The 23,864-nt window shown below is 44.2% G+C and overlaps 1 protein-coding gene across 1 annotated transcript in view; it reads right to left on the bottom strand.

Moving 5' to 3' along the window:
• The window catches only part of TFR2 (transferrin receptor 2), a 55,191-nt gene that overhangs the window by 16,371 nt on the left and 14,956 nt on the right, over nt 1-23,864 (bottom strand). Inside the window, exons 4-13 of the mRNA XM_078772439.1 lie at nt 21,007-21,123; nt 16,406-16,545; nt 15,806-15,984; nt 15,603-15,722; nt 10,916-10,998; nt 10,725-10,788; nt 8,613-8,680; nt 8,373-8,449; nt 1,972-2,056; nt 717-950 (exon numbers count right to left, since the gene is read on the bottom strand). Coding sequence (XP_078628565.1) covers nt 717-950; nt 1,972-2,056; nt 8,373-8,449; nt 8,613-8,680; nt 10,725-10,788; nt 10,916-10,998; nt 15,603-15,722; nt 15,806-15,984; nt 16,406-16,545; nt 21,007-21,123 — 1,167 coding nt within the window. The remainder of the gene's footprint in view (nt 1-716; nt 951-1,971; nt 2,057-8,372; nt 8,450-8,612; nt 8,681-10,724; nt 10,789-10,915; nt 10,999-15,602; nt 15,723-15,805; nt 15,985-16,405; nt 16,546-21,006; nt 21,124-23,864) is intronic.

The raw sequence follows: 23,864 nt of genomic DNA, 5'->3' as shown, positions 1-23,864 counted from the left end.
CCTCGGAAGGATGCCAGGCTGAGTCAACCCACCTGTTGTTATTTAATGGTATGACAGGGTCTCAATCTCAAGACCCTAAGGTCTAAAGCCAGTCACCTTAACCATGAAGCCAACACCAGGCTCTGTGTACAAAGATGCTCACTTTACTTACGAGTACAAATTTCCAATACACTTGATCTCAATAAGGAAACCAAAACAAATCATATGATTAATATATGTTTATGATTCTCTTTTTTCTTTGATCCCTGGTGTTGGCTTAGCGGTTAGGGTGCCGGCTTGGGATACTAGGATCCTGGGTTCGAATCCCGGTCGATCGCTGAATTAACGCCACGGGGGTTGACTCAGCCTGTCATCCTTCCGAGGTCGGCAAATTTGAGTACCAGCTTGCTGGGATGAATGATCCCGGTGTGTACCCCGGTTTAGAATAGGTACACCGTATCCCTGCGCATCGTAAGAGCGTGACCAAGGGTTGGTGTCAGGAAGGGCATCCGGCCATAAAAACATCGCCTCAAACAGGGAACCATGATTGTCATGGGGCCCGCAAGGCTAACCCCCGCTCTAGCGGGGAAAATGGCCTTAAAACGATCATTCATTATTCATTTTATGATTCTCTTTTTTCCAGTCCCATAACATTTATTTCCTTATGTGCCCAAGTGAACCCCAACTAACATACCAAAACATGGTAGTTTAAAAATAAAAACAATCGTGAGCTTTACCCGTAACTTTCCGGTGTACTGCGCCACAGACTGCATGTAGTCTCCGAGTGTAGACACATACTCCCATGCTTTCAAGGGCAAGGCCTTTGGCACAGCCAGGTTCAATGCGAGCAAGGCAGCGACCTCTGCCACAGCGCACATAGTCGGCAGAGCTCCTCGCGTCTCAGTCACGCCACGCAGTGCCTCCCAGGTATCTTGAGGACTGCCAAGCCGCCCATACTGACGGCCACGCTCCTATCATAGTGAGCGAACATCGTGCAATGGCACAGCCACTCAGACATTGCACTTCACTGCTGACCTCAAACAAATCAATAGACTTTCCAGTTGAATACAAATAAAGTTGGGTTCAATCACCACATTGCCTTTTTTTTCTCTGCAAGAGTGAGATTCATGGAAGAGCAAGGTTAAATTAGCAGGGGGGTAGTAGGTAACAATTGGGTACAACCAGGAAGAGACTAAATGAACAAGAAAAATGGGGAAAACGGGCAAGAGATAAAGTAGGAAAAACTGGAATCGGCAAGTAAGGTAGTTGGGATTAGGAGGGGTTAATGGGGGTAATAAAGATCATGGGTCAGGATGGGGGTGACACGAGGAGGCGTTTCACTGCCTGCTTGAAGTCCTAGACCTAGAGGAATGAGTGAGAAAAAAAGACTTCTCTATATATTTTTATTTTTTAATCCAAATAACAGCTTCCTGGCCAACACCAAATACTAATAGATTAAGAATCATCTCTCTCGAACTCCAATCTCTCTCTCTTTAATGTACGATTAGAGAGAATCTTCACAGAACGTCTGTGGCACCTAAGCCGCTTCCTGAGCAAGGGTTATACTGGGGAGATGGCCATTGCTTTCCTAGTTGTAGTTCGGGCAAGAATTTGGACTTTGTCGAGGGTGCCGGTGATAGCTCGCCAAGTCTTTGTGAAGAACACCATTGGGTCTTTAATGTCCAACTAATGCTGGCAGACGGGACGCCCATTTAACATCCATCCGAGGGATGTCACACACGTTCATCAATCGCCCTGCCCGTCAAACACTGGGCTGGCAGTTTATAGCTGGGCCAGGATTCAAACCCAGGCTAGACAGCTTAGAGGCGAGTGTGCGTACCTCCAGGGCCTTAACCATCCTGCCAGCTCGTCAGATATGCTAAACAAAGCTTGCACTTTAATGTGGCAAAAATAAACAGGACCGAGCAAGACTTTCAATCACATAAGTAAATCAATAAAGAACACGCCCACTTTGGAGCTAATTTAGCTCACCTGAACATAGCCAAACCCAACAGATGGGATGCCAGCATACGCCAAGAAGGGGTACAGGCTGCTCTGCATTGACACCTCCTTGTACCTACACGTAATGGGCATCAGAGGTTAAACCGACCTGGAGGTTGCCATCGACACATAACTTTTCAAAACACATTGAGTTTAACTGCTGTGAATTAATCTAACTTCTAAACATAGGTTTATTTTTCAAGAACATGGAAAGGTTTATATACAGTCATGCCCAAAAATATAGGCACCCTTGCACTTTCTTCAAAGAATGCACTATTTCTTCCAGAAAATTGTTGAAATTAAAAAATATTTTGGTATCCACATACAGTGCATTCAGAAAGTATTCAGACCCTGTCACTTTTTTCACATTTTGTTATGTTGCAGCCTCATGCTGAAATCGTTTAAATTCATTTTTTCCCTCATCAATCTACACTCAATACCCCACAGTGACAAAGAGAAAACAGGATTTTAGAAAGTTTTGCAAATTTATTAAAAATAAAAAACTGAAATATCACATTGACATAAGTATTCATACCCTTTGCTATGACACTTAAATTTAGTGCAGGTGCCTCCCATTTTTGTCGATCATCTTTGAGATGTTTCTACACCTTGATTGGAGTCCACCTGTGGTAAATTCAATTGATTGGACATGATTTGGAAAGGCACACACCTGTCTATATAAGGTCTCACAGCTGACAATGCATATCAGAGCAAAAACCAAGCCATGAGGTCGAAGGAACTGCCTGCAGAGCTCAGAGACAGGATTGTGTCGAGTCACAGATCTGCAGAAGCCTACAAAAAAATTTCTGCTGCATTGAATGTTCCCAAGAGCACAGTGGCCTCCATAATTCTTAAATGGAAGAAGTTTGGAACAACCAGGACTCTTCCTAGAGCTGGCCGTCCGGCCAAACTGAGCAATCGGGGGAGAAGGGCCTTGGTAAGAGAGGTGACCAAGAACCCGATGGTCACTCTGGCTGAGCTCCAGAGATCCTGTGTGGAGATGGGAGAAACTTCCAGAAGGACAACCATCACTGCAACACTCCACCGATCTGGGCTTTATGGCAGAGTGGCCAGACGGAAGCCAAACAGTTCAATCTTGGTTTCATCAGACCACAGAATCTTGTTTCTCACAGTCTGAGAGTCCTTCAGGTGCTTTTTTGCAAACTCCAAGCGGGCTTTCATGTGTCTTTCACTGAGAGAGACATCAAACTAATTTAAGGGTTTGATGGGGGAACACCTCCTGGATTATTTACAGGTAAATGGTGGAACATGAAGAGGCATCAACTATGTGTAGTACATGTGAGTCCCACAGTCACTCTTTGAACAGTTGGAGTGAAAAATGATGCAAAAAGCAGGGAAAAAACTATAGTTCATAGAACACCTTAAAAAATGTCTGCGAGCAGCAGACAGGGAAGACCAGACCGCAGACCAGGGGCGAGGCAGAGCAGACCGCAGACCGGGGGTGGGGTCTGAGAGCAGCAAATTTGATTAGTCATTATGATGTAAAATGCTATAATATTTTGACCAAATACTGCGAAACAGAAGGGCTTTTGAAAGTGTCAAAAAGGCAATTTGTGCTCTACAGTGTTCAAATATATAATTCAATTTAAATAAAATAAATATTTTAAAGGTTTGTATTTTTTTGGGGGGGGGGGAAATTTACCGCCATTGATTGAGTCTATTACACCACCTTATTTAACCCAGCATTAGTTATTCATTCCTGTTGTTTGTATCCATTATGACATCGTTGAAACAGTAAGTTTCCTGTTTGAAATGATTTTAAATTTTGTTTGACTGCAAGACAGGTAGACAGAAAATATTATCTCACTCCTCTGTGTACGATCTCCAATTCATCTTTAAAATGTACTATTCAATTTAAATCAAGTTGTTGCTCGATCATAAACAGACGTTTGTAGACAGACAGGCAGACAGACAGGCAGACAGACAGAAAAAAAAAAATCACTCATACAGCGACACTTGGCAAAACAGAACAAAGTAGAATGGCACTCAGTAGGGCATCCTTTTGACCTCAAATATAATTTGTGGTTGAATTCAGTGATCTGATATGCAAATCGTCTTCAAAGTTTAAATTAATCAGATGAAAAGTCAATTTTAGAAATTTGGCCTATGTTGACCTGTTGGCCTACGTTGACCTCAAAAATAGTTGGTGGATGGTTTCAGTAAGCTGATATGAAAATCCTTTTCAAATTTCAAGTCAATCGGATGAAAATTGAGCATTTTAGAAATTCGAAAAAATTGGTTAACCTTCGGCTGATGTTGACCTTATGACCTATGTTGATCTGAAAAATAGTTAGTGGTTGAATTCAGTTGGCTGATATAAAAATCCTATTCAAATTTCAAGTCATTCGGATGAAAATTGAGGATTTTATAAATTCGAAATTGTTGTTGACCTTTGTCCTATGTTGACCTTTTGGCCTATGGTGATCTCAAAAATAGTTGGTGGTTGACTTCAGTTGGCAGATATGTAAATCCCATTCAAATTTCAAGTCATTCGGATTAAAATTGAGGATTTTAGAAATTTGAAATTGTTGTTGACCTTTGACCTATGTTGATCTCAAAAATAGTTGGTGGTTGAATTCAGTTAGCTGTTCTCTTCACCCTCTCTTTTGCTCAAGGTCAACTGCCATCTGCTTGGAAATCAGCCAACATCACCGCTTTGCACAAAAAAGGTGCAAAAACAGATCCTAGCAACTACAGACCAATCAGCCTTCTCCCAATTATCAGCAAAGTCATGGAATCCATCATTGCTTCTGATATGAAATCTTTCCTCTTCTCCAATGGCTTGATCTCTGATCATCAATTTGGTTTCAGACCAGGTCACTCTACTCTGGACATGCTGCTTCTGCTGTCTCAACAATGGATGGAGGTCCTCAATGCCAAACAGGAAATTAGAGCTGTCTCCCTCGACATATCACGTGCCTTCGACACGGTCTGGCACCCCGCTCTGCTCACCAAACTCTCCTCCTTTGGTATCCATGGAAATCTCCACGCATGGCTGGCGGACTTCCTCTCTAGTCGTCGTCAACGTGTGGCCCTGAATGGGTTTCTCTCATCTCCTCTTCCTGTTCAGGCTGGAGTTCCCCAAGGCAGTGTTCTGGGCCCCGTGCTTTTTCTGGTCTTCATCAATGATCTCTCTGACTCTCTCGAAAATCCTCTCTATCTCTTTGCTGATGACTCCACTCTCTGCCGCTCCATTCCTCTTCCCTCAGATCGGCAGTCTGCTGCCTCCTCACTCTCTGAAGACCTGGACAAAATCACAGACTGGTCAAACAAGTGGAACATGTCTTTCAATCCTGACAAATCTCACACTCTTACTATGTCTCTCCGAAAAGATCGACTGGACAACCCTCCCATCTACTTTCTCAACAATCCTCTCCAAGAAGTTCTGTCGCTCAAGATTTTGGGTCTCACTATCTGCCATGATCTTTCTTGGGAAAACCACATTTCCAAGCTGGCCTCCAAAGCCAGTCGCCGACTGGGCATCCTCCGTCGTGCGAAGTCCTTCCTCGGCACACCTGAGCTCCTCACCACATACAAGGCTTTCATCCGCAGCTCAATGGAATACTGTTCTCCCCTATGGGCCGGTGCTCCTGCCTCACACCTAGCTCGGCTTCACGCTGTTGAAACCAAAGCTTTCAGAATTATTGGAATCTCCCGCGATGAAGCTATCTCTGAGGGCCTTTCACTCACTCACCGCAGGCAGGTAGGTGGTCTTTCTGTCTTCTACCGACTCCTCTCCGGCCTTGCACCCCCAGCTCTCTCTGTGCTCTGTCCCCCAAATATTCCTACAGGTCGCACAAGATCTGCCAGCAACCCTCTGATGGTTAAACTGCCGAAATCTCGGCTCTCCGCTCACCTTCACTCTTTCATTCCTCTTTTCTCCCGCCTCTGGAACAAACTCCCTCACTCCCTTCAATCCCACTCCTCCCTCCAGGTCTTTAAAACAGCTGTTCACCACCATCTCTTATCTTCCCCCATCCAAAACCTTGATCTTTTCTACCCCCGCTAATTCACCCCAGATCCACCTTGTTTGAAATTCCAACTTCTTTCCTGGAAGTCCTGGCAGTGTCCATATGTTTTATACCTCTCCCACTGCCCCCTTCCCACGCCCCCCCCCCCCCCAAAAGCCCTCGCCCTCTCTCAGATCTCTCGATGTCTCCATGTCTCTCGGTCCCTGCTCTCAAATGTTGTGTTTGTGTCCTTCCCCCTCTCTCCCCATCTTGTCTACCGCTCCCTATGTTATATGTTTTATGTGTCGGTTTGTCTTTCTGTGTGATTAATGTTCGCTCTTTCACGAGCCTCGATCTTGTATACAAAAAAAAAAAAAAAAAAAAAAAAAAAAAAAAAGCTGCTCTGAAAATCGTCTTCAAAGTTTAAGTTAATCGGATGAAAATTGACAATTTTAGAAATTCAGCCTATGTTGACCTCAAAAATAGTAGGTGGTTGCTTTCAGTAAGCCGGTATGAAAATCCTATTCAAATTTCAAGTCATTCGGATGAAAATTGAGGATTTTTGAAATTTGAAAAAAGTGGTTGACCTTTGGCCTATGTTGACCTTGTGACCTATATTGACCTCGAAAATAGTTGTTGGTTGAATTCAGTTCACAGATATGTAAAGCCCATTCAAATTTCAAGTGAATGGTATGAAAATTGAGGATTTTGGAAATTTGAAATTGTTGACCGTTCACCTATGTTGACCTTTTGGCCTATGCTGATCTCAAAAATAGTTGTTGGTTGAATTCAGTTCGCTGAAATGAAAATCCTATTCAAATTTCAAGTCAATTGGATGAAAATTGAGGATATTAGAAATTCGAAAAAGGTGGTTGACCTTTGGCCTATGTTGACCTTTTGGCCTAAGCTGATCTCAAAAATTGCGGATGGTTGAATTCAGTTAGCCGATGTGTATATCCTATTAAAATTTCAAGTCAATCAGATGAAAATTGAGGATTTTAGAAATTTGAAAAAAAGTGGTTGACCTTTGGCCTATGTTGACCTTTGGACATTTTAACCTCAAAAATATATAGGATTTTGTCAGACCACAAACTCCACCATTTAGTGAAGTTTCGTGAAGATCGGTTTAAAATTGTGACCTGTAGGCAAGTATAAATGAGCGGACAGACAAACACACAAACAAACACAAAACGGAGTGATCAACATACTTGCAAAAAAAAAAATAATAATTTGCCAAGTAAAAACCGATTTTCTTCGAAGTCATAATGGAAGATATGTCATGTCTCTCCATACGCCTTATGTGAGAATGGGCAAGCTGACTCAATGGATGCCATATACACCTTCCCGATTCAATAACAGCTCAATCTCCAGCACATTGCAACTGTGCTCTGTAAAAAAGGTAACTTTTGTTATCCACAAGCTTTACAAACATACGCATCACAATGAAACTCCTCTCCAAGAAGTTCTGTCGCTCAAGCTTTCAGGTCTCACCATCTGCCATGATCTTTCCTGGGAAAACCACATTTCCAAGCTGGCTTCCAAAGCCAGTCGCCGACTGGGCATCCTCCGTCGTGTGAAGTCCTTCCTCGGCACACCTGAGCTCCTCACCACATACAAGGCTTTCATCCGCAGCTCAATGGAATACTGTTCTCCCCTCTGGGCCGGTGCTCCTGCCTCACACCTAGCTCGGCTTCACGCTGTTGAAACCAAAGCTTTCAGAATCATTGGAATCTCCCACGATGAAGCTAACTCCGAGGGCCTTTCACTCACTCACCGCAGGCAGGTCGGTGGTCTTTCTGTCTTCTACCGACTCCTCTCCGGCCTTGCTCCCCCAGCTCTCTCTGTGCTCTGTCCCCCAAATATTCCTACAGGTCGCACAAGATCTGCCTGCAACCCTCTTAAACTGCCAAATACTAGGCTCTCTGCTTACCTTCACTCCTTCATTCCTCTTTTCTCCCGCCTCTGGAACAAACTCCCCCACTCTCTTCAATCCCATTCCTCCCTCCATGTCTTTAAAACAGCTGTTCACCACCATCTCTCATCTTCCCCCATGCAAAACCTTGATCTTTTCTGCCCCCGCTAATTCACTGCAGATCCACTTTTTTTGAAATTCCAACTTCTTTCCTGGAAGTCCTTGCAGTGTCTATATGTTTTATACCTCTCCCACCTCCCCCCCAAGCTCTCTCCCTCCCACAGATCTCTCGATGTCCCTGGTCTCAAATGTTGTGTTTGTGTCCTTCCCGCTCTCTCCCCATCTTGTCTACCGCTCCCCTTATTATATGTTCTATGTGTCGGTTTGACTTTTTGTGCGATTAATGTTAGCTCTTTCACGAGCCTCGATCTTGTATACATTTAAAAAAAATAAAAAAATAAAAAACCTGACGGCACACACACACGCACACATCAAATATACACACATACATGGTTGTGCGCCAGTCCGGGTCACGGTTTTCGAGATGTTCAAGCACAGTTTGAGTCAGTGCTCCTGGTGCCAAAACCTGCAGATGCACCAAGATTCATAGCATGTAAAACCATCATAGCTCAAGCAGATTGCTATTAATGACGGTGATCAATTCACCAAAGTGGACAAAATAAACCCCAAAAGGATCATAAAAAAAGAGCAAACACATTCATTTCACAGTTATTAGTTGATGGCATCACCTGGTGCAGAACATCATGCAGGACACCTCCAAGAAGCGGGCTACCTTGCACATTAAACACTGTATCACCTGAAAAGAGAAAAAAAATCTCGCATGGGATTATCTGCATGTGTACAGTGCATTCAGAAAGTATTCAGACCCAGTCACTTTTCACATTTTGTTATGTTGCAGCCTTATGCTGAAATCGTTTAAATCCATTTTTTCCCTCATCAATCTACACTCAATACCCCATAATGACAAAGAGAAAACAGGATGTTAGAAAGTTTTGCAAATTTATTAAAAAGAAAAAACTGAAATATCACATTGACATAAGTATTCAGACCCTTTGCTATGACACTTGAAATTTAGCTCAGGTGCCTCCCATTTCTCTTGATCATCTCTGAGATGTTTCTACACCTAGATTGGAGTCCACCTGTGGTAAATTAAATTGATTGGACATGATTTGGAAAGGCACACACCTGTCTATATAAGGTCTCACAGCTGACGATGCATATCAGAGAAAAAACGAAGCCATGAGGTCGAAGGAACTGCCTGCAGAGCTCAGAGACAGGATTGTGTCGAGGCACAGATCTGGGGAAGCCTACAAAAAAAATCTCTGCTGCATTGAAGGTTCCCAAGAGCACAGTGGCCTCCATAATTCTTAAATGGAAGAAGTTTGGAACAACCAGAACTCTTCCTAGAGCTGGCCGCCCGGACAAACTGAGCAATCGGGGGAGAAGGGCCTTGGTAAGAGAGGTGACCAAGACCCCGATGGTCACTCTGGCTGAGCTCCAGAGATCCTGTGTGGAGATGGGAGAAACTTCCAGCAGGACAACTATCACTGCAACAATCCACCGATCTGGGCTTTATGGCAGAGTGGCCAGACGGAAGCCTCTCCTCAGTGAAATACATATGAAAGCCCGCTTGGAGTTTGCAAAAAAGCACCTGAAGGACTCTCAGATTGTGAGAAACCTGATTCTGTGGTCTGATGAAACCAAGATTGAACTGGTTTGGCTTCCGTCTGGCCACTATGCCATAAAGCCCAGATCGGTTGAGTGTTGCAGTGATGGTTGTCCTTCTGGAAGTTTCTCCCATCTCCACACAGGATCTCTGGAGCTCTGGAGCTCAGCCAGATTGACCATCGGGTTCTTGGTCACCTCTCTTACCAAGGCGCTTCCAGTTTGTCCGGGCGGCCAGCTCTATGAAGAGTCCTGGTTGTTCCAAACTTCTTCCATTTAAGAATTATGGAGGCCACTGTGGTCTTGGGAATCTTCAATGCAGCAGAAGTTTTTTTTTAGGCTTCCCCAGATCTGTGCCTCGACACAATCCTGTCTCTGAGCTCTGCAGGCAGTTCCTTCGACCTCATGGCTTGGCTTTTGCTCTGATATGCATCGTCAGCTGTGAGACCTTATATAGACAGGTGTGTGCCTTTCCAAATCATGTCCAATCAATTGAATTTACCCCAGGTGGACTCCAATCAAGGTGTAGAAACATCTCAAAGATGATCAAGAGAAATGGGAGGCACCTGAGCTAAATTTCAAGTGTCATAGCAAAGGGTATGAATACTTATGTAAATGCGATATGTCAGTTTTTTCTTTTTAATAAATTTGCAAAACTTTCTAAAATCTTGTTTTCTCTTTGTCATTATGGGGTATTGAGTGTAGATTGATGAGGGAAAAAATTAATTTTAACGATTTCAGCATAAGGCTGCAACATAACAAAATGTGAAAAAAGTGAAGGGGTCTGAATACTTTCTGAATGCACTATATGTAATAATGGAGGGGGGGGAGGTAAACTGTTAGTGGGGATAATTGTAAGCAAAGGAAATTAAAGGAGAATGGTTGTGAAAAGGGAACAAAACATGTCAATGGAGAGGAGCAGGTAAGGGTGGGATGAGAGAGTGCAAGGAAAGGGGAATACACTGCATGTCGGTAGTGAGTGGGATGGGAGTGGTCAAAAAACTCCATCATTTAATTATGCACATGCAATATGTAGATGACTGAGGTACGCACACATGCCAAAGTCACCAAAATGGTATTGACAAAGAACAGAAAAGAATGTGATTGGGGTGAAGGAGGAGCAGTTGTGGAGTTTTTTGGGGGCGTTGGGAGAAGCAACTCGTGCACAAGCCCACCTGTTACAGGGTTGTCCAAGCTGATGTACGCGACTGCTTTACGGTGCAGTAGAGAAAGGTATCCCTAGTGAAATGGGTGAAAACGAGAAGTGCACAGTCAGAAGTGCAAATGATATGGCAAAATAAGGCGATTCTTACAGATTAAAGGTGCAAGGAGATCATTACATGAGGACCTCATTTCTTTACCTCACCTCCAACCACTCAGTTGCTCCAACAGACCCAAACTCTCCACCATCCCAACTCAGAAATATGATGCTCCGCCGAGGCTGGAACCCTGAAACAGAATTAGATCATGCACACAAAATAGCAATGACTAATTCCACACTCAATGAAGCATGTAGTGCCTTACCCCTCCCCCACCCTGCACCCTCACCCGGAACCCATATATAAGAGAAATTATTTAGAATTGGGCAATTGAACTGGCACACAACGGCATCCTCTTTTCCTAAGATCTTTTGGGATCGAAAGGACATCATCAAGAATGCCTGCAACAATCATCTTGATGTTTCTTCTGAATAACAGATCACTGATATACTCAATTTAACAACCTGCCTGAGGAGTACCCAGTATCAGTTTAAAGTCAACAAAATCGAATAAATTAGTCCTTGCCACACACCCAACCTGTCCACCAACTTTCGTCCGAATCCTTCCATAAACGTTTCGAGATATCCTGCTCACAGACAAACAGACAAGCAAGGTGAAAATAACCTCTGTCCACCTTTGGTGACATACTGTAGGTAATGAGGTCCATAAATTATTAGATGAGGTGATAAGAGCCTTTTGTGATGGCAAGATAAGAGCCTTTTCTTGAAAGAAAAGAACCTGTTTCCCAAAGGAAGAAGATAATGTAACGCAACGGTCTTGTCGCCGTCTGGAAATTCCAATTCTCTCCTTCACTTATCACTGCCCTTCCAGCAGTAACAAGCAACAGAGGAATGCGATTTCTGTGCGCGCACGCACGCACACACACACCAAATATGACGGGTTGCAACAGTTTATGCAACAGTGCACCCTCGTGAGCGTGCCAAAGTCTGATCCTCGGCCTCGTCATGTGTACTTATATCTATATTAGACATCATACGGATGTAAATGAACACTAGTTTTACTCTACGCTCATTGTACATCACGTGCAGTGAATTTCACCTCCCTGTGCCTTGTATTTATTGTTCTTTTTTAAAAAACGCTTCTGTACACCGCCCTTGAGGCTCGGTTTGCCAGCCACTGTCTACAATTCCAATAGAAGAGACATTATTACTCTTTTATGGAAAATGTTTTTCGAATTTGTTTTATCCTCAAAATAGTCTGTAGTGAACACACATTCGTGTTAAAAGATTGGCCTTTAAAATGTACCTTTGTGAAGGGGGACAGAAATCTGTACAAACACACAAACTGACATTGCATTTTATATGATAGATATAATCAATTCTGATGGATTTAATGAACTACTTGATACCAGAACTACCATGTAAACATCACACCAAAAACAAAAGTAAAGGTTCTATAGAAAAAAAAAACAATACGTGAATGACTGTCACTGTGCTAGGATTCATATCTATATTATAATAGCCGTAGATGATTCTGTCTGTCTGTCTGTCTGTCTATCTGTTGGGTGTCTGTCCGGGGTGTGGCTTACTCGGTTTGCAGAGTAGCTCCACCCATAGCTCCACCCATTCTGGGAGTGGCTATAAACAAATATCCACCATTTTATTAACTCGCATAGCTTTGAGTCCTGTTTTGTAGGCCCGTGGTGTCTTGCTCTCCCCCAGTTTTATTTCAAATCAAATTCGATAAATCATTTCATTTTTCACAGTCGCTAACATAGTTTTAGACTCGGTTGAAAAAAAACGGGAAGAAAATCCGATGAAAGTTGCCGTTTATAGAACGAAATGAATTCTCAAAGGCCTGTAACTTCAAGGCCATTGAGTCTCTCTCACGCCTTTATCTCCAATCTAACTCACCATATGATTTCATTTTTATCGATGGTTTTACTTTTAGACTCGGTGTCAGCAATAATTGAGAACAATCCACACACGCGGGAAAATGCAGAGATATATTTTTTAAAATCGCGTCATGGTGTATCATACACCGCCCAACATGACACCGCCGGCAATGTGTCGATATATATTAAAAATTCGCTTTTGCTTTTCCGTTATGATATATTACTATTTCGTTTGATGATAGTCGTCACAAAAACGTCAACAATGATGCCGACATATATTTCTTCGTTTTTATTTCATTCAACATATTAGCCGGAAGTAAAATATGTTTCAGGAAATTACCGAGAGATATTTCTTCGTTTTTTTTATTAGTTATGTGCGCATACACTTTAAATAGGTTTATTTGAAATCTTTAATTTTCCACAAACATTCCACACACGCGGGAAAATGCAGAGATATATTTTTTTAAATCGCGTCATGGTGTATCATACACCGCCCAACATGACACCGACGGCAATGTGTCGATATCTATTTTAAATTCGATATATCATTTCATTTTTCACAGTCGCTAACATAGTTTTAGACTCGGTTGAAAAAAAACGAGAAGAAAATCCGATGAAAGTTGCCGTTTATAGAACGAAATGAATTCTCAAATGCCTGTAACTTCAAGGCCATTGAGTCTCTCTCACGCCTTTATCTCCAATCTAACTCACCATATGATTTCATTTTTATCGATGGTTTTAGAGTCGGTGTCAGCAATAATTGAGAACATTCCACACACGCGGGAAAATGCAGATATATTTTTTAAAATCGCGTCATGGTGTATCATACACCGCCTAACATGACACCGACGGCAACGTGTCGATACATATTAAAAATTCGATATATCATTTCATTTTTCACAGTCGCTAACATAGTTTTCGACTCGGTTGAAAAAAAACGGGAAGGAAATCCAATGAAAGTTGCCGTTTATAGAACGAAATGAATTCTCAAACGCCTGTAACTTCAACTTCAAGGCCATTGAGTCTCTCTCACGCCTTTATCTCCAATCTAACTCACCATATGATTTCATTTTTATCGATGGTTTTGGACTCGGTGTCAGCAATAATTGAGAACATTCCACACACGCGGGAAAATGCAGAGATATATTTTTAAAAATCGCGTCATGGTGTATCATACACCGCCCAACATGACACCGACGGCAACGTGTCGATATATATTAAAAATTCGCTTTTGCTTTTCCGTTAAGATATATTACTTTTTCGTTTGATGACAGTCGTCACAAAAACGTCAACAATGATGCCGACATATATTTCTTCGTTTTTATTTAATTCAACATTATTAGCCGGAAGTAAAATATGTTTCAGGAAATTACCGAGAGATATTTCTTCGTTTTTTAAAATTAGTTATGTGCGAATACACTTTAAATAGGTTTATTTGAAATCTTTAATTTTCCACAATATAATTTACTTGCCATTTATCATTTGATGATTACGAGACAAATTCCTCTTGAGGATCGTGACAATTCATGCGCTGCGTGGAAACTTCTATTTCCAAAATTAATGAGACGATCGATGAAGAACGCAGACTTGAACAGGATGCAGCAAGAAAACGAATGAGACGGGCGAACGAGTCCATCGACGAACGTCAATGCAAACTTGCGGGGTCACCCGTGGGAATCCCACGGGCATGGATGTGTGTGACATTTCGACATATTGAGTTAGATGCTGCACATTCATTTTTACAAAATGGTTACTGGCAAGTCATCAGATCCAGAAATGGTGTAAAAACCACCGTTTAGAGGCCATTTTTCCCCGCAAAGCGGGGGTTGGCCTTTTCGGGGACCGTGGTAGTTGTTGTTTTTTTGTCCCCTTTTTGAAGCAATGTTTTACGGCCGGATGCCCTTCCTGACGCCAACCCTTTTTGCCGCCTTCAACGACAAACAGGGAATTACCAGTGAACTGGTACTCAATTAGCCGACCTCGGAAGGATGACAGGCTGAGTCAACCCCCCTGGCATTAATTCGGCGATCGACCGAGATTCGAACCCAGGATCCTAAGCCGGCACCCTAGCCGCTAGCCCAACACCAGAAATGGTGTCATGAACACAATTTATTTACGCACAAGCACAAAAGCAAGACGGGCCGATTTCCGATTCCGACGGGCCGACGGGCGAGACGGGCCGATTTCCGATCCCGACGGGCCGATTTGGAGCAAGAAAAAGAACGAGACGGGAGAAAAAGGAGAGAAACGAGACGGGGAAAGCCGATTGGAGAGGCGAGTGAGGCGCGATTGGAGAGGAGTGTGAGGCGCGATTGGAGAGGAGTGTGAGGCACGATTGGAGAGGAGTGTGAGGCGTGATTGGAGAGGAGTGTGAGGCACGATTGGAGAGGAGTGATTGGAGGGGAGTGTGAGGCACGATTGGAGAGGAGTGTGAGGCACGATTGGAGAGGAGTGTGAGGCGCGATTGGAGAGGAGTGTGAGGCGCGATTGGAGAGGAGTGTGAGGCGCGATTGGAGAGGAGTGTGAGGCGCGATTGGAGAGGCGTGTGAAGGATTGGAGAGGAGAGGAGTGTGAGGGATTGGAGAGGTGAGGGATTGGAAAGGAGAGGGATGTGAGGGTTTGGAGAGGAGAGGAGTGCTAGGTGGAGAGAGGAGAGTGTCAGGTGGAGACAGGAGAGTGTCAGGTGGAGACAGGAGAGTGTCAGGTGGAGAGGAGTGAGGGGTCACATATTATGTGAAATAACTAAATTCACACCATTTCTGGATCTGATGACTTGCCAGTAACCATTTTGTAAAAATGAATGTGCAGCATATAACTGAATATGTCGAAATGTCACACACATCCATGCCCGTGGGATTCCCACGGGTGACCCCGCTAGTACGTTATAGTACAGCAAAGCTATATCAAATTGATGAGGCTGTCACGTTTGTCAAAGTTACCATTCTTGGTGAGGTTGGAAAGGATCATTGCAACCTCAAGCATTAACGCAGTTCCAGATGCTGATTCGGCGATTCCTGGACCGGTTGAATCCCGTTGGGCCCCAAACATCACGTATCGGTCTGCAAAGGGAGTGAAAGACCCAGTTGGGATGGTTGTCGATCCCCCATGATAATAACGACACGTCCAGACCAACTTTCCTTACCAGGCTCCGAGTGGCCCTGTAGGACTCCCATGATGTTGTGCAGCGTTTTCCGAACGTCCCTATTGTTGACACTCATGCGCAGTTGCACGGCCATGGGGGAAAGCAAGCTCCCGAAGTGGTAATCCACATCATTTAAGCCTCCCTGCCATGTTGCAGGCACCAGCTCACCTTTCAGGTTTCTGGAATTATAAAAACTGCAGACTCACGACAACAATAACCTCGACAAACCACCCAGGATGAACCACTGTGGCAATACACTATGTAACAAACCACCAAATATGGCATAGCACAACTTCATGCTGGGTTTGCTTTACAACAACCACCAAGACAATTCATTAAAAATAAATCTCATGACCTACATCAAGTGTTAAACATTCATGGTTTTTATCTAGTACTGTACACATACAATTACCACTTCGGGTTTTAGGAAATTGGGGAAGGGGAGCACTTCTCCCCCAACAAATGGTTCGGAAAGCTGCACTTCAAAAAAAAAAAAAAAATCAAGATCAACAACTTCATGAATTTAATTCGTAAATAAACTATTAGGAAAGAGCATACAAATCCCCACTCCCCTCTTTCAATCACCCAAAACCAACAAACCTGAAGATCGTCTGTGCAGCCTGACCACTGATGGGCTGGGCTGGGATACCTGGCAAGCCCGAGGATGGCACAGGGGGGAATGGCGTGTTGTTGAATGATGGGAAGCCAGGTGTATATGGATCTCCATACCCAAAGTGAACCTGTGTTCAGCAACCACAGCAGAGTTTGTTCAGGAAAAGATCAAAATTGTTTTGGTTCATCAACATGGACATTTTGTTCCATACAACAACAACAACAACAACAACAACAACAACAACAACAACAACATGCATTTTAAGGCCATTTTCCCTGCTGGAGGGGGGGTTAGCCTTGCGGTCCCCATGACAATCTTCTCCATCTTGACCTATTTTCTGCATCTCTCCTTGTTAACCCCCTTACCCGCATTTCTTCTTCCACCATCTTTAGCCAAGTCTTTCTCGGTCTTCCCCGTCCTCTACTTCCTTCTACATTCATTTCCATCACTCTTCTCAACCAGTCACTTTCATCCTTCCTCAACACATGACCAAACCATCTCAACCTGTTCCTCTTCACAGCATCAATCACAGGCTCTATTCCCATCATCTTTCGCAATTCATCATTTGTCTTCCTCTCTCTCAACGATACTCCGCACATCCATCGAACCATTCGCATTTCCACCCTTTCCAACCTTCGTTGCTGCTCTACGTTCATTACCCATGTCTCGCTCCCATAAATCATAACACTTCTCACACATGCAGCATACACCTTTCCCTTCAGCTTCAACGACACTCCCCCTCCTCATCAGCACGCCACTCAGTTCCCGAAACTTCTTCCATGCACATCTCACTCTAGCAACCGTTGCCGAGTCTGATCCACCTTCTCCATTCAGCATGTCTCCGAGGTAGCAAAATGTTTTCACACCTTCCAGCTCCACGCCGTCTCCAAGATCCAACTCAACATTTCCTCCATGTGCAGCTCCCTCTGTGCACACCTTACATTTGAATGTAGCTGCCACACTGGTTAATGACCCTCTCAGACCACTACATTTTTGATGAACCCACTCAGCGCACATTGTATTTTGAATGGAGTTCACTCCGACACCCTTCCTGCACACAGCACAGAGCCACTTCCCAGTTCTTTCCACCTCACCACATGCTTTACCACTTGCCATCACCTTCGTCTTTCCGATATTCACCTTCAGACCTTTTGTCTCCATACATTCCTTCCACTTGTTCATCTTTTCCTTCAGTCCATCCATACTTTCCGCAATCAACACCAGATCATCTGCATACAACAACTCCCACGGTAAACCCTCCTTTACGTTCTGAGGCAGCACCTCCATCACAGCTACAAATAGTAGTGGACTTAGTACCGACCCCTGATGCACTCCCACCTTCACCTCAAACTCACCACTGTTACCGTCCTTCGTCCTTACAGCTGTGCGCGCTCTTTTGTACATTGCCATCACTACTCTGATCAACCATTCCTCCACTCCTAACTTCCTCATTGCCCATGTCAATACTTTGCGTGGAACCCTATCGAATGCTTCCTCCAGATCAACAAACCCAAGAAACAACTTCTTCCTCTTCTCCATGTACTTCTCCTGCAACTGCCTCACAATAAAAAAGCACGTTTGTCGTTCCTCTTCCTGGCATAAATCCAAATTGCATTTCGTCGATCTTCACTTTCTTCCTTATCCTCCTCTCCAACACCCTTTCCAATACCTTCATTCCATGCTCCAATAACTTTATCGCTCGGTACGAGCCACACTCTAGAGGGTCACCTTTCCCCTTGTATAGAGGGACGAGGGTACTCAGTTCCCAATCCACTGGAATGCGGCCTTCTTTCACCGCCAGATTACAGATCTCTGTCATTCTCTTCACACCCCAACTTCCTGCTGCCTTCAACATATCTCCCACAACTCCTGTCGGCCCTCCCGCTTTTCTACTCTTCATTGCTTTTATCGCTTCCTTAACTTCCTTCTCAGTTATCTTCTCTGCCGGTCCTGAAACTGGGTTACTCTCTATGTTGCAATCCCATTCATTCTCTGTATTCAACAGCATTTCCATATATCTTTTCCATCTTCCTTTAATTCCATCTGGGTCCACAACGACTTGTCCCACTTCATCCTTCAAGCAACTCACCCCCATCACATCACACCTCTTTCGCTATCTGCTTTGCAATCCTGAATACTGCTCTCTGACCCTCTCCCGAATCCAAGCGTTCTCTGAACATTTTCCTACATGCCTTTGCTACCTCTTTCTTTGCAGCCTTCTTGGCTGCCTTATAACTTTCATGCTCTGCTGTTTCTGCTCCCATACCCTTCGCCTTCTGCCACTCCTTGAACTTCTTCCTCTTCTCGTCGATCCTCTTTCCAACTACATCATCCCACCACCATGTTTCCGAGTGCCTCGGTGGTCCTTTTGTCCATCCACATACCTCACCAACAGCTCCCAACAGACTAGCTTTCATTGACATCCAACCACTTTCAAGCTCAACCACATCATCCTCGACCCTACTCAGCCTCTCTTTTAATGCCTCCCCCACTGTCACCTCTTTCAACCTCCACACCTTCATTCTCGGTTGGTACTTCACCCACCGAGCTCTCCTCACACCTTTCACACTTATGTCGCAGACAACCAAGTGGTGCTGTGAAACAGCCTCCTCCCCCGGGATCACCTTTGTGTCCCGGAGGTGCCCCCTATCTCGCCTACGCACCATCAAGTCGTCAACGGTTGTCGTCGACCCACCTGACGTGTATGTAACAAGCTTATTATCCTCTTTCTGGAACTGAGTATTACAAATCAACAAATCAGCTCCATCAGCAAACTCCAAAATCCTTTCACCTTCTCCATTTCTCACACTATATCCATAACCCCCATGAACTCCCTCAAAACCATCCATACTCCTTCCCACATGTCCATTTAGGTCTCCTCCTACCACAACAACTTCCTCATCTTTCACGTTTTCCATCAGCTTCTCTATCGCACACCAGAACTTGTCCTTCTCTTCATCACTCCGACCAGCCTATGGAGCATATCCTGAGATGACGTTCACCAAGAGCTTTCCAATCATCATTTTCACCATCATCAACCTATCACTCACTCTAGTCACACTCACCACACTGTCTACAAACTCCTCAGAAAACAGGACACCAACACCATTCACGCCCTCCAGGCACCCTTGCCACACAAACTTGTATTTCTGTCCCTGCCTACCCTTCACCATTCTCACACCACTTCCCTTCCATCTCGTCTCTTGCACACAACATATGTCCACTCTTCTTCTGACCAATACTTCCACCACTTCTCCTGATCTCCGTCATTGTCCCTACATTCCATGTCCCAAACCTCAGAAACCGATCTCCACTTCGGGCTGTACCCTGCCCATATGTAGTTGTAATTGTCATGGTTCCCTTTTTGAGGCAATGTTTTTTTTTTGGCCGGATACCCTTCCTGACGCCAACCCTCTTAGTCGTCTCTTACGACACGCAGGGATACGGTTACCTATTCTAATCCAGGGTACACACTGGGACACGTTTAAAACATGGAAATTATGGGTGGGGGGGGGGGGGAGGGGGGGTGGGGGGTGGGGGGTGCATTACGGCTGCGGGGGACCCGTCAGCACCACGCCACGTTTGCCCGGTCAGCACCACGGCGGCCCGGTCAGCACACCACGTTTGCCCGGTCAGCACCACACCACGTTTGCCCGGTCAGCACCACACCACGTTTGCCCGGTCAGCACCACACCACGTTTGCCCGGTCAGCACGTTTGCCCGGTCAGCACCACACCACGATTGCCCGGTCAGCACCACACCACGATTGCCCAGTCAGCACCACGGCGGCCCGGTAATTACTTTTTCCACATGCAAAATTTGCATTTATGTTTATTTAAATTATACAATGGACTACAAAATGTAAATGTTTCATGATATTTGTTATATTATATCACCTTTATTTATCAATATTGTTGAAATGAAGATCAAATAGCTGTATGTTGAAATAGTCAAAACTTTACATGGGGTGGACTTACTTTGTCATGTGACTGTGTGTGTGTGTGTGTGTGTGTGTGTGTGTGTGTGTGTGTGTGTGTGTGTGTGTGTGTGTGTGTGTGTGTGTGTGTGTGTGTGTGTGTGTGTGTGTGTGTGTGTGTGTGTGTGTGTGTGTGTGTGTGTGTGTGTGTATATATATATATACCTAACCTATGTGATTCAAAAATATCTACTGCTTCTGCTGTCACTACCTTTCCAGGAAGGCCATTGGATAAACTAACTACTCCCTGAGTACTGAGTACTAACTACTGAGTGAAAGACCACACTTGCCTTACTACCATCTTAACTCTCCTCTTCTTTACTTTCAGGTTATCAGTGGTCCTATCAGTGTCTATTCTGCTGAAGAAAAAAAAAAACTTCTGCATTTATTTTGTCAATACCCTTCATCATCGAAAACATCTCTATCAGATCGCCAAAAAAACACCTCCTTTCTTATGTAAAAAGTCTTATTTCCTCGAGTGAAACATTTTCAGACAGAAGAACAACAGATGTACATTAGCTTAAACAGCAATTGGAAAATGGCATGTTCTGTATGAACACAGACTTCCATCAGTGAGCAGCACACAGAGCACCCATTCCCTATGGTACTCACATGGCCCCCGATTGTCTGGTTGAGGGGAAGTGGTGGTGTATCCATTGGCCCATAAAAGTCTGCTGGATCAGGATACACCAAAACCCCCACACAGCCATTCGCCTCTGCATTGGCCACCTGCGCATATCACGACACACGACACATCTTGGTGATGAAACTCTCCATGGAACAGGGATGCTCAGGAGTTAGTGGGGTTACTTTCAGCAGCCCTGTGAATATTTTGCATCAAACCAAGTTTGAGGGTGAATTTAGGTACCTTGGGATAAAACCTTTAAATTTAGCTTTTTCACATTTTGAGAAATGATGGGGTACAGCCACTAGGGGGCATTTTCCAAAATGGCCACCATGAGTATTAAATGTCTGAGTATCTCGGTGTTTTGTCTACAGAGTCGACCAATGGGTGTATTATGGGGTTTTTAATGGTTCTAAATTCATTTTCCATACTCATAGCAAGCTACAACACTCAAATACTGATATTGGTGCTTTCATTAATTAGCTAAAACTATAAAGTTTGTATTTCAGTGAGCAGCTAAATATTGAGTGAGCCTCAATCAACACCACTGATCAAGCCACGGCCAGATGAAGGTGGGTGAAAGAGAAAACACCGACAGAATTGTATTTCATGCTGGAGAGAAAAACAAGATGATGATTTATTGGAGTTGAGGTATATATCGGTATGGGAAAACCTGAAACTGAAGGCATGGAACTGGGTCGATCTTGATACTTTCGGAGACACATTTCACAGAATGGACTGGAATGCGGGGCCCAAAGGACAACTGATGCACAGGCATGTAAATTAAAACTTTAGATGGCGAAATGCCCAAGTGACAAGGTGAAAACAGAAGCCAAGTGACGATGCACAGCTTCAAGATCAACCTGCTGTCAGAGAATCATCCTCTGGATCCATTGCTGCTACCAGCCCATTGCACAAACACATTTACATCACAGGAAAGCCGAGCTCGTTACTGACTTTTATGACGAATCCTGTCAAATGAAAATAAATGATTAGACCCACATCAAAAAGAAGTCGACGAAGCTTTCTCGACTCCAAGACTTCCTCTTCCAATTCTTCAGACAGCGAGGGCATGGAGATGGACACCAAAGCAATGGCGAGCTTAATCCGAGTTGCACAACATTCCAAGCTAGAATTGGGAAACGTTAGGGAGTATCACCTGACTGAGATGCCTTTGGCTATCTTCACCCAAATGGTACTATGTGAAATGTAGTTTTATGGATTCGGCACTTCCGTTGTTGTGGTTTTCACCCACTTGACATTTTTCTGATATTATGTACTCTTATCTTTTTTTTTTTTTTTTTTTTTGTATACTGAATCGAGGCTCGTGAAAGAGCTAACATTTATTTCACAAACAAATCAACCAGACAAACAAAACACACAAAAAGAGGGAGCGGAAGACAAGATGGGGAGAGAAGGGGAAGCACACAACCACAACATTTGAGAGCAGGGAGAAGTGTGGGAGGGAGAGGGCTTGGGGGCAGGAGGTGTGGGAGGGGGAGGGCGGGGGGGAGAGGTATAAAACACAAGAGGACCGAAATTAGCGGGGGTAGTTTTTTTTTGTATACTGAATCGAGGCTCGTGAAAGAGCTCAAAAGGTTTATTGTTCATGAATAGTTATGAAAAGTTAAAAAGGTTAACTTTAAAGGATACAGGAAACCGAACCGGAAGACGAAGAGAAAAGAAGAAGAAGAGGCGTGGCGAGAAAAGTCGGACAAGACGCGTGACGTCGAGCTCCGTAGCGAGCGTTGTCTAACGAAGGTCGCGAGGGAATTTTGAGTTCCTTGAAAGGACATCCTGCGATAGGTATTATTGCTGGGATTGAGAAATCTGCGTAGTCAGGTTTAGGCTGAGATTCCGACGAATCCTTGCCTGGTCGCATCGACTCAAGTAAGCCGTCGGCCATTTTGAACCTCGTGCTTCGTTCACCGACAAAGGTTTTGCTACGCGTCAGCTCTTCTCAACATCCTATCGTCTGTCGGGGATGTGTGTGCGCGACCGCGTCGTCTCGAATTACGTTGCGGTTTGCTGATTGAGCTGTGAACGTGCTCCTCTGGAGGGCACCTTTTTATAGTTTCGGCTGTGTGACTGCCATTGCCATCTGTACGAGATTCGGGTCTCGACTGGACAGCGGGATTCGGGTTTCGACTGGACATCGGTCTAGCGATCGCTGGAGCGAATCAGCTTCGCCTTGGAGAAGGTTATAGAGACATTGAGGAGTGTCCTTTTTCACTCATTTGGAGCGCATTGAGTTATCTGACTTTAGTTGATGGTACCATCATAAGATATATAGAGTGCACTCTGGATTGCTATTGGTTGTACCGTTATTCTTGTGTGTGATTTTTAATACAACATTTGTTCGTTTAAAATCATTGGTGTGGTTTCACTGTTGATTTCTAACACAGAACATAATTTTTCTGCCGTGGCTCCTCTCGGGATTCGGAGGTACACCGTGACCAGGGGGTCGGGGAGGAACACGTAACAGAAATTGGGGGCTCGTCCAATTGACTCGGGGGCTCGTAATTGGGTCTTTGTCTGGGATAGAATTCCCTAACATTCCCAGAATTCCCAAATTTGGAATTTTTTCCAACATTCCCAAATTTTTCACAAAAATTTGAAAATTTTTGAGTTAAGGTTAACAGGTGTTAACGGATAGTCACCGTGGTGTTTGACGCAGGAAAGTTTGCGGCATCCCCTAGTGAGGCACAGTTCCAAGCATTAAAAAAATCGTAACTCTTGGTATTGGCCGGACATTTTAGCTTGGAGGTCCGAGCTAATATGAAGAAAGCAGAGATGCAGAGATTGGTGATAGAATCTCTGGTGGGACAAGAAACATGGGAAGAGG

Source organism: Myxine glutinosa, chromosome 2 (assembly GCF_964187855.1).
Source record: "Myxine glutinosa chromosome 2, kmMyxGlut1.1, whole genome shotgun sequence".
Lineage (NCBI taxonomy): Eukaryota > Metazoa > Chordata > Myxini > Myxiniformes > Myxinidae > Myxine > Myxine glutinosa.
Note: the sequence above shows the minus strand (reverse complement) of the source record. Positions and strands in the feature narration are given on the sequence as shown.